Source organism: Scyliorhinus torazame, chromosome 1 (assembly GCF_047496885.1).
Source record: "Scyliorhinus torazame isolate Kashiwa2021f chromosome 1, sScyTor2.1, whole genome shotgun sequence".
Lineage (NCBI taxonomy): Eukaryota > Metazoa > Chordata > Chondrichthyes > Carcharhiniformes > Scyliorhinidae > Scyliorhinus > Scyliorhinus torazame.
Genome location: NC_092707.1, coordinates 189,892,816 through 189,909,273, shown reverse-complemented (window position 1 = coordinate 189,909,273; position 16,458 = coordinate 189,892,816). Strand labels below are relative to the sequence as shown.

The window sequence follows — 16,458 nt, the reverse complement described above, 5'->3', positions numbered from 1 at the left end:
GGATGTCCAATGCCTGCCGCTCCGCAATGATGAAGGGCCACAGGTCCAATGTGCCCCCCTCCAGTCTGCTCTCTCTCCCTGCAGTTGTGTGCCGCCTTCTCCTGAGGGTTGGAGGATACAGAAAATGCACATTGTGAGACATAGGACACGGGCAGCACCAGGAGTGGGCAGCTATTGTCTACCTCATTTAGCATGGTGGTAGTGCCAGAAACCACGATGGAGGGTATCCTCCATGTGAAGATGGGACTTTGTCTCCACAAGGATTGTGCAGTGGTCAATTCTACTGATACTGTCATGGACAGATGCATCTGCAGCAGTCAGGTTGGTGAGGATGAGGTCAAGTGTCTTTTTCCCTCTTGTTGGTTCCCTCATCACCTGCTGCAGTCCCAGTCTAGCAGCTATAGAAACATATAAAATAGAAGGGCCATTTAGCCCTTTATGCTTGCTCCACCATTCATTATGAACATGGCCGATCATCCAACCCAATAGCCTAATCCCGCTTTCCCCGATATCCTTTGATCCTCTCCGCCTTAAGTGCTATATCTAACTTCTTCTTGAAAACATGCAATGATTTGGCCTCAACTAATTCCTGGGGTAACAAATTCCATAGGCCGACCACACTCTTAGGACTCGGCCAGCTCGGTCTGTGGTGGTACTATTGAGCCACCCTGGGTGATGGACATTGATGATATTCTGTGTGCTTGCCACCCTCAGTACTTCCTCCAAGTGATGTTCAACATGGAGGAGTACTAATTGATCACTGATGCTGGAGGATGCGTGATAATCAGCAGGAGATTTCCTTACCCATGTTTAACCTGAAGTCATGAGACTTCTGGGGCGAGATTCTCCGACCCCCCAGCGGGCCGCCTCCGCCGCCGAAGTCTCCGAAGGGAGAAAAGTCGGCGGGGCGTCAATGGCACCGCAGACCTCGGAGAATGGCACGGGTGGGCGCAAGGCAATGGATTTTGGTCATGTCGATATTCTCCCGTCCGGATGGGCCGAAGTCCCGTCGACGTGATGACGGGTCACGTCGGCGTAAATCAAACTTCTTTTCAATCGCCGTCAACCTGTGCTCAAGGTTTACGCCGACCAGCGTGGAGGTGGATGACGGCCTGGGGGGTTGGCCGCTGGACGGACGATGGCGTGGCCACAGTCTCAATGTGTGGGGGAGAGGTGTGTGTAGGGTTTTGTGTGTGTGTGTGCGGCCGGGGGGTGGTAGAGTGGGCTGGGCTACGGGGCCGTGCCGGGGAGGAGGATGGGGTCCGTGCTGGGGAGGAGGGATGGGGAGGTCCGTGCCGGGGAGGAGGATGGGGGGGTCCGTGCCGGGGAGGAGGATGGGGTCCGTGCCGGGGAGGGGGGATGGGGGGGTCCGTGCCGGGGAGGAGGGTGGGGTCCGTGCCGGGGAGGGGGGGTGCGAGGGCAAGTGAGTTGGTCCACCTGGCCAGGTGCCAGCCTCCAACAGTTGGACCCATGCAGTCCATGCCACCTGGCTGGGGGGAGGAGGAGGTATGGGCAATGATGACATGTTGTCGTTCCCCCCAACCCCCCCCCCAACCAGGCCGTCATGTTTTCAGACCATCCAGCGATGTTGGCCGCCGTGGCGGCAGCCGCTAATGTCTATGTTGCACTGGATGAGGAGGAGGAGGAGGAGCGTGCCAGAGAGGCGGCGCAGGCTTCCGCAGAGGGACAGGCAGCAGTCGCCCAGGCTGGCGGGACACCTGACCGACAGGACAAGGAGGGGGAGGAGGACGTCGCGGCCCCACGGCAACGGAGGCACCCGAGGACGCCCCGTGTGTACCGGCCCCGGCTGTCATACCAGGACCTCACGGACCGGGAATGCAGGAGGAGACTCCGGATGAGGCGGGAAACCGTGGCACACATCTGCCACCTGTTGGCACACCTGTCACCGCGTGACACTGGCGGGGGACACCCTCTCCCCGTGTCCGTCAAGGTTACGGTGGCCCTGAACTTTTATGCAACGGGGTCATTCCAGGCACCGAGTGGGGACCTGTCCGGCATATCGCAGACATCGGTGCACCGGTGCATCCGAGCAGTGACAGACGCCCTATATGCCATGGCGTACCGCTACATCCGCTTCCCTGTGGACCGGGCCAGCCAAGAAGCCCGGGCCGTGGGCTTCTCTGCCGTGGCCGGGTTCCCCATAGTCCAGGGCGCGATTGATGGGATGCACGTCGCCGTGCGGCCACCTGCAGATAACAGGGCCGTGTTCACCAATAGGAAGGGGACCTATTCGATGAACATACAGGTGGTCTGCGACCACCGCATGATGATCCTGCACGTCTGCGCCCGTTACCCGGGCAGTGTACACGACTCATACGTGTTGTCGCGGTCATACATCACCGGCATGTACGAGGGACGCCATCCGCGGCTGAGGGGCTGGTTGCTGGGCAACAGGGGCTACCCATTGCGATCGTGGCTGATGACGCCTGTACGGAGGCCACGTAATGAGGCGGAGAACCGCTACAATGATGCCCATGTAGCGACAAGGGGAGTGATAGAGAGGTGCTTTGGCGTGCTGAAGATGCGTTTCAGGTGCCTGGACCTCTCTGGGGGCGCCCTCCAGTATCGGTCAGATAGGTTCGGCCGCATCATTGTGGTGTGCTGCGTCCTGCACAATATAGCACAGCAGAGGGGCGATGTGCCGCAGGCAGAGGAGGGCGGAGTGGAGGAGCAGCAGGAAGAGGCGCAGTCCTCCCCAGATGAGGGGGATGGGGGCAATGGTCAGGGCAGACGGGCTAGACACGGGCGGGTGGCTGTCCACCGTTACCGGCTGGGCCAGCCGCACGGGACAGGCTGATAGACGCCCGCTTCACTGACTAGATGGGCGTGGGAATCGGGTAGTATGGCCACAGACTGCACACCATGGCAACAGCCGACCAACCACACCCCCCACCCATCCACCCACCCAGCACCCTCACCCCCCTCCCCAACCCCACCCACCCCACCCGCATGCACACCACCCCCCCATTGCCGATCCACCTGCGGCACAACGGCCGGGCTCACACAGTTGCCGGTGGACGCGTGTCTATCGCAGGCCATGGAGGATGATGACAACCCGCCCTGCGATGCGCTCCTGGCTCCACTTCGTTGGACTATGTCTGACCCATGGCCACAGTACCACCATCCACCCGGACCATCTCTGCATGCGGCTGTGACACTGCAGCACACGGTCCCGTCCTCTGCCCGGGGGGATGTTGATGGCGGCCCAGGGGGAAGGGGGCAGACTCACCTGGGGCTGAGGTAAGACCACCCCTCACACACACACTTGCGCTCAACGTGCATGACACCCCCGCACGCTTTGGACAGAGCACAAAGGCAGCTTCTGTAGGTGTAACATTGACTTTAATAACCAAAGAAGTTCATGCACGTGCCCTAGCCCCTAAAACTCATCTGTGCCCTGCACCCGTGCCAACTTACTCAGTGTCTAATTGTTTGGCCTTATGGGCCCTTTGACTACGTCTACGTTGTTCCCCAGACGGCACAGCAGAACTGGAGGTGGACTCCTGTGATTCCTGCTCTCTGACACGGGATCCCTTTGGCGGCCGTTTCCTGGGGCGTCCTGGCCTAGATGGGCCAGGCTGCGGCCCGGGCGACTGGGATGGCGAGCTGCCAGCCTGTCCTGCCTGTTGCCCACCCGATGCACCTGGGACGGAAGGGGGGGGAGTCCGAGGTGTCGCGGTGTACCGGGACCTCCCCTACAGAGGGAGCCGGGACGGACCACACCACCTCCTCCTCCCTCGGGGTGCCCGATGGGCCCCAGGCCTCTACATGGGTGGGGGATGCGAACGGACTGGCCATCCGACGCTCCCCCAACATCTGGCGCTGCCAGTCCTGGAGGCCTGTGCTGGTATCGACAGGGGTCTGCAGGTTTGCAGCCATGGAGCTCAGGGGATTGGCAAACCCTGTCTGTGACTGTGCGACACCGGCTCGCACATGGCCAATGGCGCCGATGCCCTCAGCAATGGCCTGCAGAGACTGGGCCATGGCCTGCAGAGACTGGGCCATGGCGTTGAGCGCATCTGCCATCTGGCGCTGGCACTGGCTCATGGCCGCCTGTGAGGGGGCAGCCATGTCCTGGGCCACAGACGCCGCCTGCACGGAAGGCCCCAGGCCTCGCAAACCGTTCCCCATGTCTGACACCGTCGCACCCATTGCTTCCACCGCGGACGCCACCCGTGCGGTGTTGGCCTGGGTGGCACGCATGACCGCCATCACTCCCAGCTCCTGGACGCGGGTGGACTCCTCCACCTGCGACTGCAGCCGCCGCAAGCCGGCCGTCACCCTCTTCGCTCGTCTCCGGGTCGGTGGTTGCATCGGATATATGGGTGGGTGTGGTAACTCCAGGAACCCGGGTCCATCTGGGCGGCAGATGTTCGCTTGGGCTAGGCTGCCCTCCGACCGCCCGGCCCCTCTGCTGCTCCTACCTCCACCTGCTGTACCAGGACGGCTGTGTTGTGCGCACCAGTGAGTGTACCAGACGCCTCATCACTAAAGTGCCCAACCGAGGTGAGTGTTTCTGCGATGGTGGAGGGTGTTGGTGACAGCAGTGGCGTTGTGTCGTGCTCTTCGTCCCACTCTGAGTCCATGGCACTTTGGGGTGGGGGTTCGTCTCCACCCATCCACTCTGTGTCACTGTCCGGTATTTCGTTTTCCTGGGTAGTGCTGTCCCGTGTAGGGGTGTCCTGGGCAGTGCTGTCCCGGGTAGTGGTGTCCTGGGTAGTGGTGTCCTGGGTAGTGGTGTCCTGGGGAGTGGTGTCCTGGCCCGGCTGTGACGGGGGCCTGTGGCTGCCCCTCTCGTCGCTGGGTGGCACACGCCTGTGTCGTTGCACCCGCACGAGACGGGGGTGTCGTCTCCCTGTTGCTCCAGGTCTCTCCGTCTCCAGTGGACTCCAAGGGACATCCTGCGGGCGTCGCATGCCGGAGGGTCCGGGTCTCTCCGTCTCCCGTGGTGTGTGAGGGGCATCCTGCGGGCGTTGCATGCCGGAGGATCCGGGTCTCTCCGTCTCCCGTGGCCTCCGAGGGGCATCCTGCGGGCGGTCTGCATCTGCGGGGATGGGTGCCTCGACGTATGCTCCTGCGATACACAATGAAGCATGCATGGTTAGACACGCAGGCAGTGATCAGGTGATATGGGGAAGGGGGATATAGGGGAGGGGGGATATGGGGGAGGGGGATATGGGGGAGGGGGGATATAGGGGAGGGGGGATATGGGGACGGGCTGTCGGTGGCTCACTTGCTAGTATGCCCGCGACCTCTGCATCAGCAACCTCCCGGTCCTCAGGTCCGCCAGCCAGTTCCAGGGCCCTTTCCTCGTGTTCGGTCAGTGGCCTCTCATCAGCGGTGCCTCCTCCAGTCCTCACATGCTCCCTGGTGTTGTGTGCGCGCTTCTCCTGTGGGGGGTGGTGGCATGGGTAAAAGGCAACAGTGTTAGGCAGGTATATGAATGCACGTCATCGGTTGCGCGTGTATTGCAGAGGTTAAGGTTAGGGCTGGATTCACTTGGGGAAATGGGGGAAGGCGGATATGGGGGAGGGAGGATATGGGGGATATGGGGGAAGGGGGATATGGGGGAGGGGGATATGGGGGAGGGGGGATATGGGGATATGGATATCGGGCAGGGGGGAGGCTCACCCTGGCTGCTCTGACGAGGTTGTTCACCTTCTTGTGGCACTGTGTGCCTGTCCATGGTGTCATGGCCACAGCGGTGACGGCCTCTGCCACCTCCCTCCACAGACGCCGGCTGTGGCGTGGGGCAACTCTGCGGCCATGTCCGGGATACATGGCCTCCCTCCTCTGCTCCACTGCATCCAGGAGCGCCTCCACATCTTGTGACTGGAACCTCGGGGCTGAGCAGCGGGCGGCCATCCGGTCGGGTGTTCCGGTCGGGTTTTCCGGTCGGGTGGGGGGGGAGCAGCGCGTCCTGATGAGCCGCCACACCGTGCGGCGTGTATGACGGCGCACGGCGTGAAGCACGTGAGCAAGCGCGGATCCCGTCAAGTCGCTGCTAGCCCATTCCGGGCCGGAGACTTTGCGACGTTTGGGGCGGCGTGATGAAGCTCGGATTTGCGCCGTTTTTGGCGCCGATCGGCGGACTTTGCGCCGATAATGGAGAATTTCGCCCCTGAATTGTGCGATTGTAATCTTTCCCAATGGGATGGGCAAAGTTTGAACCAAGATTGAATATTCGATCAATATCTGATATTTGCTTAAAACATATTTAATTGATAATTGGAAGAAGAAATTTGAGTTTTTGTTTTAATTCCAGAGGATTGGGTGATATTTAGAATGAAGTTTTTAAGTCATTTGCAAAGTAGAGGTGTTTTTTGAGGTTGGAGTTAAGACATATCAAGGATGTGCAAATGGAACATTATGCTGCAATGATCCATGCTAGATGTGCTTGGTTTTAACAGGAAATGAAACGTTGGGAACAGATCCATTTCTGAGCACAAGCATCTTCCTCACTTTGATAACCATACAATTCATTGAAAATAACATTAAAATAATTCACATTGAAAAGTTGATCATTTTCTAATATTGATTATTTGCCCCTTTCTGTAATTGTACTGAAATTATATCACATCCATATATTCTGAAAAGGGTAGAACTTCAGTGGCCATCAAAGAGAACAAAGCCAACTTCATTATTTTTTCCATCTTATTATAGATTCCTGATACATGGCATCATCTTTATTGCTTCCCCTGTAACCTTTTGAAGGACAACAATATCCTGTCTGTGATTAGATGACCAGAACTGATACAGTCTTCCAGATGGTGCCTGACTAATGCCTTATGAGCAACGGGATAACTGCTCCCGATTTGTACGCTACCCCATCCTGTGTGAAAGCAGCCCCTCATTTGCAGTTATCTTACATGTGAAGGACATAAACCTTCTTTACACAAGTAACATTATAATTGGGTAATTGAATAAAATGCACGCAAGCAAATCTCATATTATGTATTCAAGAGTAATATCGCTGATATAAAATCAATGTCACTTATTTACTTTCCTTTTAAACAATCTGTCCTGTCTTTTGACGATGATCCAAGATGCATTGAAACATGCCCTCATACTGCAGGTGTTGTGTTCAACTTGCATAATGTTCTGGGCACTTGTCCTTCCCATTGCTCTTGAAATTCACACAACCAAGACAACAATTGAGTCAAATCTGTAAGTTGATCTTATGCCTCTCATCTGATGGATTTAAGAAAGTGAGATATTATTTTTCGACAGTAGAACTGTTTTCTAAAGGTATTACTGATGAATAACAATTTCTGACTTGAGTGTTTAACAGAACATTTGACAAGATTCAATGGATGGAATATAATGCCCCCTCCTCCTCACCCCAGGGGAGGTGCTGGGAGTTGTGAGGGGGCTGTTTAAATGGGTGTGAAGGTATGGGATAGAAAGCCCTTCACCTTCCTTACCACCTTCACACATGATTACAACAACAAAAAGAATGATTGGGCACTAAGGCATTAATGGAGGGAATAGAGTGCATTCTAGTAATGATTATATTTGTTATTGTTTAAAGCATTAGTCAGAATCCATCTGGAGGAATGTGTGCAGTTTTGGTCATCTAATCACAGGAAGGATATTTTTGCCCTTCAAAGGGTACAAGGGAAATAGGGATGATTCCAAGTATCTGGAATCTACGTTATGAAGAAAGGCCAATTAAGTTGAGTTTGTTCTTGTTAGAAAATAATAGATTTCACAGTGACCTAATTCAAGTTTTCAGGATCACAACCATGTTCCACAAAGCTCATCCAAGTAAACTGTTCAGTATGCTGATGCATTCAAATACCAGGGACAGAAGTTAAAAATTAGGAAGAAAGCAGTAAGTAATTACGTGACAGACCATTGAACCGATTGGCATAAATGGATTAAAAAAAGGAATGAGATGTGTTTCTAGAGGGGAGAGGATTAAAAAAGCATTAACCTGTATTTATATCCAGAACCTTTCTTAACCCTAATACATCCAAAAGTGCTTTATTGCTGAGGGAGTACTTTTTGGAATTAAGTCACGTTGGTAATGTGCAGCAGCAGCTTTTATTTCAATAGCTCCTTTAAAACGGTAAAATGGGGAAGCCAAAATAAACAGACTCTCACGTTTGCAACATCAGTGATAACTTGCATTTATATAATGCCTTTAGTGTGGAAAAATGTCTTCAAAGGCGCATTACTGGATAAAGATTAACAGTGCGCCAAAGTAGGAACTATCTTGAGTGATGATCAAAAGCTTGGTGTTAAAGAGATGACCTTGTGCACTGCCATTTTACTTCTGGGTCCTGGCTTCAAGCTCGCACCAGCCTAACGTGATGAAAGTTCCCTCTGGTCTGCACATTTTCTTCACAAGATCAGGTTCAACAGGTCCGTCTGACTATCAATGTTGGAACAATATGGAAGTAAATTCTGATGGTGGAATGTGTGAAGTTTATGTCAAATTGAACTATAAAATCCCATCAACATAACTAAATTTTGACCCTTCATGCTTTCCAATATAGAGAAAACATTTTTAGTTGCACAACACGAGGGTGAAGTATTGCTGGTACCCACTATGTTGGTGGTAATGCTTGGGATGGGAACAATTTGGGTTGATGAATTAAAAACATTGGCAGAGCATAGTTATGTAAATATGATCTTTGCCCTTGCGTTATATTGGTATTAATGGGAGGTCTTGTGGTACAGTGACAGTGTCCCTACCCCTGGATCAGAGCATTCATAACCCGGTTCAACGGGTTGATAATCAGCTCAAGAATCTCTCCATCACTTTCCTGACTATTACCCAAAAGGAAAAACAGTGTGGATGTGAAGACACACTATGTATCTTGATGTTAATGAACTAAACTGCCTGGTGATAACATTAATTATGAAATGAAATGAAAATGAAAGGAAAATCGCTTATTGTCACAAGTAGGCTTCAAATGAAGTTACTGTGAAAAGCCCCTAGTCGCCACATTCCAGCGCCTGTTCGGGGAGGCTGGTACGGGAATTGAACCCTGCTGGCCTGCCTGGGTCTGCTTTAAAAGCCAGCGATTTAGCCCAGTGTGCTAAACCAGCCCCTATAAATCAATAAGCAATACTCACGCGTCAATTACACTTAATTGGCTACAATACTGCCACTGCGCATATGGATATGCAACATGAGATTTTGGCAGGTAGATTTTGCGTCCCCCCCACCCCATCCCCAGCGATGTGATTCCCAGAGGTGAAAGCACAGTAGCACAGTGGTTCGCACTGCTGCCTCACAGCACCGGGGACCCGGGTTTAATTCCGGCCTTGGGTGACTATGTGGAGTTTGCACGTTCTTCCCGTGTCTGCATGAGTTTCCTCCGGGTGCTCAGCTTAAGTGGATTGGCCACACTAATATTACCCTTTAGTGTCCAGGAATGTGAGGTTAGGTGGAGTTACGGGGATAGGGCCTAGGTAGGGTGCTCTTTCAGATAGTTGGTAACGACCTAATGGGCTGAATGGCCTCCTTCTGCACCATAGGGGTTCAATGGTTCTATGAAAGCATCTCTCCATTTGCCAATCATGGGATCTATCCCTCAGTCTATCCCTCAGACAACAATCTATCCCTGAATGCCAGAAAAATTAAGGAGCTGGTCATTGACTTCAGCAAGCAAAGTACAGTACACACTCCTGTCTGCAAAAATGGGGCTGAGGTGGAAATGGTTGGCAGCTTCAAATTCCTAGGGTTGCATATCACCAAAAATCTGTCCTGGTCCATCACTGTCAATGCTATGACCAAGAAAGCACAACAGCACCTATACTTCCTTAGGAAGCTAAGGAAATTTGGCATGTCCACATTAACTCTTACCAACTTTTACAGATGCGCCATAAAAAGAATCCTATCTGGCAGCATCACAGCCCAAGACTGCAAGAAACTTCAGAGAGTTGTGAACACAGCCCAGTCCATCACACAAACCTTCCTCCCTTCCATTGACTCCATCTACACCTCCCGCTGCCTGGGGAAAGCGGGCAACATAATCAAAGACATCTCCCACCCGGCTTGCTCACTCTTCCAACTTCTTCCATCGGGCAGGAGATACAAAAGTCTAAGAAGATGCGCAAACAGATTAAAAAACAGCTTCTTCCCTGCTGTTATCAGACTCCTAAACGACCCTCTTATGGACTGACCTGATTAATACTACACTCCCGTATGCTTCATCCGATGCCGGTGTCTATGTATTTACATTCTGTACCTTGTGTTGCCCTAATATGTATTTTATTTTGATTTGATTTTATTTTCATGTACTAAATGACCTGTTTGAGCTGCTCCTAGAAAAATACTTTTCACTGTGCCTCGGTACATGTGACAATAACCCAAATCCAATCCAATCCAATCCAATCTTCGGGTCCCGCCGAAGTCATTTGCCTTGCTCACTGATCGCACCGTCGGGAACACACCATGGGGTTGGGGGGCTGCATTCAGCGGGGTGAGCCGTAAAGTACCAGCCTGATCCCACTCAGGGAAACCACAGGATATATAGCAGTGCAAAAAGCTCAGCATTGCAGTATGAGGAGGGTCTCTAATACGATTGAGGCTTTGGTGTGCTGTAAGGTAAGGTTAAGTCGCCATAGACCCAGATGACCATAGGCTGCTTTCCCCTTTCAGGGGGAGGGCTGACTGGTGGTGATTTAACCAAGGATCACCACATCTTAGGCGAGGGACAAGGGTGAGAAGGCACAACTTTATAAAGAACCTCAGCTGGTATGGGAATTGAACCCATGCTGCTGGCCTTGTTCTGCCAGTTTGGTTCACTTGGTTGGACAGCTGGTATGCCATGTGGTATGAAGAGAAGGAAGTTCTCTATCCCATGGCGTGTTCCCGACAGTGCGATCAGCGAGCAAGGCAATGGCCATTGACTTTGGCGAGACCGGAAGATCCTGTCAGTGGCTAATGGCGAGACGCTTCCATAGAACTTCACTATCGGACATGGAGGTACATCATGGGCGGGATATACCGGCCTTTTCACTCCCGACCTGGTGACACAACAAGGCTATTGAATGGACCAGGCGTAATGTCACCTAGTGGGTCTCACAAGCCATTTGAGGCACCTGGGGGCTGGGCTCTGGGCAGGGTGGCACCCTGGCCCTCCTACTGGTACCTTGGCACTGCGAGTCTGGCACCTTGACACTTCTACCTTGGAATCCTGGCAATGCCACCATGGCACCTTGGTACTGCCCTTGGACACCCTGGCAGTGATGCCATAATACTGCCAGAGTCCCTGTGTGGTTCTGCCAGGCTGGCAGGGGCACTGCCATGGTGCTGGGCTGGTAGTGCCAAGGTGTCGGGTGCCAGGTTGCCCATGCAGGGGGCGGGCCTGGGATTCCTTGCCCTTAAGAGGTGGGGCGAGAGGGGCCTCGAGAACTCTGGAAAAGTTAAGTTGGGTGCAGTGGGGGTGCCTGGAGGCTGTGGTGGGATCCCTGAGGGGGCTTGAAAGATCGAGCTGCTTTTGAAAATGAATCTGCTTGTCAGTGAAGGAAATGATGCAAGTTTGGCCTTGACGGAGCGTTCCCCAATGAGGCAAAAAAAAGGCCGAAGTGCCATTGAATAGTGGAGTCTTTCCAGGCGCTGCAGCCGCTGAAAAACACTCCGGTAAAGGCGCCCGGAATGGAATTCTATTTTTCTCCCGTTATATCATGCCCAAATTGTGTCTCCGTACCAAAACATGGAATGGCATTCAAATCTTCAGCAGTGATGCCCTTCATGGTGAAGACATTAGAAAAAGGAAAATAAAAAACCCTTTGTTCTTGATCACACATTATGATGTTGAATGAATAATGAACCAGTGTGACTTTCATTGTACAATCTGCTAATTTTAAGCTTTTTATATGTGTGTTTTTGTTTTGTTTTCCAGTAAGCACGGAGGTAACTCCAGTTTGTCCGAAAGGGTGTGAGGTTTGTTCGGAGTACAATGGATGTCTAAAGTGTTTGCCTAAATTGTTCATCCTTCTGGAAAGGAACGACATTCGACAGACGGGCATTTGCTTGCCATCGTGCCCAATTGGATACTTTGGTGTTCGGACACCAGAAATGACCAAGTGCAACAGTAAGTGGAAATTCCATCATCAATGCATTACTTGTTAAATCTGGCATCTGATGTACTTATAAACTGTTTACTCAACAGTGGACAGTGTCTTTGTTTTTTGTGTTGTTTTCTCCGCTAATTTCATCCATTGACTGACTCTTCATTGGAGACGGTTCTATGGTCATCAATTATCTTCTCACACCTTGTCCGACGGGTCATAATGCATGTGTAAACTTTAAGGGTGAATGTCAAAAGGCTTTGTTTCAGAATGGATGCCACCATACCTGGTCCTGTCCTTGTCCTCACCTGGCATCATGAACACATCATTCTTGCAGACATTGATGAATGATGGTCCAGTGAAGGGACCCTGGTCAACTTTCTCCTCCCTAATCCAGAGACACGAATACAATTTTAATTCTGCTGAAATTATCCTGGCGAAGATCAGCCACTGCTATACAGCTTGATTAAACAAACTTGGTTCTTCTTACTCTACGAGGCTCAGTCACTCACCAAATACACTTTGTGATCCATTGACAGCCAGAATTTATGTTCCCTAGTGGTGCCCCAGAAGATGCACTGGAGGACACCCCCAAACAAAGACTACATGGCAATTGTCTGGGAAGTTTAAACTTCCGATAGGCAGTCGCCCTGCACTAGGGTAGCACTGTAGCACAAGTGGATAGCACTGTGGCTTCACAGCGCCTGGGTCCCAGGTTTGATTCCCCGCTGGGTGACTGTCTGTACGGAGTCTGCACGTTCTCCCCATGTCTGCATGGGTTTCCTCCTGGTGCTCCGGTTTCCTCCCACAGCCCAAAGACGTGCAGGGTAGGTGGATTGGCCATATGACCAAAAAGGTTAGGAGGGGTTATTGGGTTACGTGGATAGGGTGTGAGGGCTTAAGTGGGTCGATGCAGACTCGATGGGCCGAATGGCCTCCTTCTGCACTGAGTGTTCTATGTTCTATGTTCTATGAACCATCCGATACTGCAATTTAAATTGGAGATTCAGATAGTTCAGAATCTCTTAGCAGAATAGTTACCCAGGAAGAGATAGCAGGATCAAAACCACTTTTAACTCCTGGGTAACTATCCGCCCCCTGACTACCATTCCCAATCCCTCGACTACACTCCCCAAGTCCCCAATAACCCTTTCAAACCGCCAACTGCACTCCCACCCATCGATTATTCCCCACCCCTCCCCGACTAAAATCCGACCACACTCATCTCCCCAACTACCCTCCCACTCCCCTGGAGCGAAATTCTCCATCCCGCCCCGCCACATTTCTGCCCCGACCCGCCGGCGGGATGCTCCGTTACACCGGCCGGTCAATGGGGTTTCCCATTGTGGGGCAGCCCCACGCCGTCGGGAAACCCCCGGGCGCCGGCAAAACGGAGACTCCCACCGGCGGACAATGACGCCCCAGATTACCCCAACCACCTGATCGTCACCCCCCAATTCACCACACACCCCAACCCCTCACCAACTTACTGTACACATTTACCTTCCCCCTGTCTTCTCAAAGTGGCTGAACCCTTTAAAATGACCGTGTTTAGGCAGCTAGTGCCGTAAAAAAGAAGTGTGGCTTCTCTTCCACTGATGCTGCAGCCCTGCACTGGAAGGACTCTGGAGCTGCTGTGGTGCATATTTCTGAGCAGACTTGGGCGAGGAATGTTCAGCTCCCCACCTTTTTCTAAATTCATTTTTACGGGATATAGGCTCAGCTGGCTAGGCCTGCAGTTGATGCCCATCCCTAATTGCCCTTGAGAATATTGTGGTGAGCTGCCTTCTTGAACTGCTGCAGTACATATGATGTAGATACACCCACTGTGCTATTAGGGAGGGACTACCAGGATTTTGACCCAGCAACATGAAGGAGCGGTGATATGGGCAACATGGTAGCCCACTGGTTAGCACTGTTACTCCACAGCATCAGGGACCCAGGTTCGATTTCCGGCTTGGGTCACTGTGCGGAATCTGCATGTTCTCCCCGTGTCTGCGTGAGTTTCCTCCGGATGCTCCGGTTTCCTCCCACAAGTCCTGAAAGACATGCTTGTTAGGTGAATTGGACGTTCTGAATTCTCCCTCAGTGTACCCGAACAGGCGCAAGAGTGTGGCGACTAGGGGGATTTCACAGTAACTTCATTGCCATGTTAATGTAAGCCTACTTGTGACACTCATAAAGATTATTATTGTTAGATATAGTTCCAAGTCAGGATGGTGAGTTACTTGGATTGGATCCTCCAGGTGGTGGTGTTCCCAGATATCTGTTGCTCTTGTCCTTCTAGATGGCAGGGGTCGTGGGTTTGGAATGTGCTGCCTAAGGAGCCTTAAGTTCCTGTAGCGCATCTTGTTGGTGATGCCACAGCTGCTCCTGTGCATCTATGGTAAAGGGAGTGAATGTTTGTGGAAGGGGTGCCAATCAAGTGTGCTGTTTTGTATTGGATGGTGCCAAGCTCCTTGAGTGCTGTTGGAGCTACACTCAACGAGGCAAGTGGGGAGTTTCCATTACCCTCCTGACTTGTGCTTTATAGGTGGTGGATAGGCTTTGGGGAGTAAGGGGGTGAGTTACTTGCCGCAGGATTCAGAATCTCTGACCTGCTTTTGCAGCCACAGTATTGATATGGCTAGTCCATTTCAGTTTCTGGTCAATGGTAAGCCCTAGGATATTGATAGTGAGAGATGCAGTGATGGTAATGCTATTTAATGTCAAAGGGCGATGGTTTTATTCTCTCTTACTGGAGATAGTCATTGCCTGTCACTTGTGTGGTGCGAATGTTACTTGGGGAAGTCAAAAGGAGTGAAGTGGCAATCTGATAGTGATTGCTACTGTATCAAAGCCCTGGCCCTTTATAATCTGGAAGGGTATTGAAAACAGATTCAACTATTAGTAAGGAACTCTGCCAGCAGGATTAGGCCTAAAGGCCTCTAAAGCCTGTTCACCATTCAGTAGGATCATGGCTGATCTTTGAATACAACATAATTTTCCTGCCCAATTCCCATATTCACTACTTTGTTGTATTTATGTATTTATTTTGTGAATGCAAAATCTCTAAGCCAAGTAGTTTCTGCTGGACCTGATATGTTGAATCCAGATAGGTCTCTGCTGAGCCTGTGGATTGGACGTTCTTCTATGATGTGGTGCATAATTTGCTCTCGCCCACGGGCACATAGGGTGCTGACGCTAATGCCCCATTGTGGAGATTGGCCAAACAGAGCCCGTGGCAGGTCCTGAACCTGTTAAGTGTGGACCACACTACCCTGGAAGGTTAAAACCAAGCAGTTGTTGGGTTGTGCTTGAGACCAGGTGCTAACTTGTCATGTCCAATGATTCCCATGCATTTATCTAGATGGAATTTGCATCCAAGTCCTGTGTGGGAGGATTTTTCCAGATCGGCCTCCTTGATGGCAGTCGTAGCTTAGATGGGCTGAATAGATCAGCATGAAGTGGCAGGTGGGGGCATTGCAAACTTTGTCTCTCATTTTGTGGGTTGTTGCAGGTCGGCAATGTTTCCAGGACAGGGAGTCAAGGGAGTGATGTTGAGTGTAGTTTTCCAGTTATGATATGCATGGTAGCGTTCAGCTAGGTGTCATCTGTGTGAGAATGTGATGATCCTGAACAAACAGTGGCGCAGTACCCTGCCGCTGAGCATGAGAGTGCGAGTGCTGAGGTTTGGAGGGTGGTGGTAGCAGCCTCCCAAGTTGAGCCGGCTGTTATATTATTCTTTGGCAATATATCGTCACCCTTTGCTTCGTAATCCAGGGTGGTCTGATGGTGTGATTATAAAGAAACCACCAATCGCTAACTTAAAGCAAAACTGGTTTATTGAATACCGATTAATTTATATTGAGTTTGCACACTCCACAGGACTATAACTATTAATAATGTAATCTATGTTTAAGTACTAACTAATGAACTACACGTGTTGCTTCTATCTAGTGTTAACTATGCTGTGATTTATCTCTCTCTGCTGCTAACAATCAACTGACTACCCATGATTCCCTAAGTTCTTGGGTGGGATTCTCCGACTCCCTGCCGGGTCAGAGAATCACCAGGGGGTGGCGTGAATCCCGCCCCCGCCGGATGCCGAATCCTCCGGCACCGGGGATTTGGCGGGGGCGGGATTCGCGCCATGCCAGTCGGCGGCCGCTGGCAGTGGCCCCCAAGGTGATAGCCGGCCTGCGATGGGCCGAGTCGCCACCCGTTTTCGTCCGGTCCCGCCGGCGTAAATTAGAGTAGGTATTTGCCGGCGGGGCCTGGTGGCGCGGGCGGCCTCGGGGGTCCTCGGGGAGGCGCGCAGGGATCTGGCCCCAGGCGGTGCCCCCACGGTGGCCTGGCTCGCGATCGGGGCCCACCGATCCGTGGGCAGGCCTGTGCCGTGGGGGCACTCTATTACTCTGCGTCGGC

At 52.0% G+C, this 16,458-nt stretch overlaps 1 protein-coding gene across 6 annotated transcripts in view; it reads left to right on the top strand.

The window, feature by feature from the left end:
- rspo1 (R-spondin 1) overlaps positions 1-16,458 on the top strand; it is a 295,449-nt gene that overhangs the window by 78,367 nt on the left and 200,624 nt on the right. For all 6 annotated transcript variants that reach the window (XM_072501646.1, XM_072501661.1, XM_072501670.1 and 3 more), the window contains exon 3: positions 11,883-12,074. In XM_072501646.1, the coding sequence (XP_072357747.1) occupies positions 11,883-12,074 (192 nt within the window). The remainder of the gene's footprint in view (positions 1-11,882; positions 12,075-16,458) is intronic.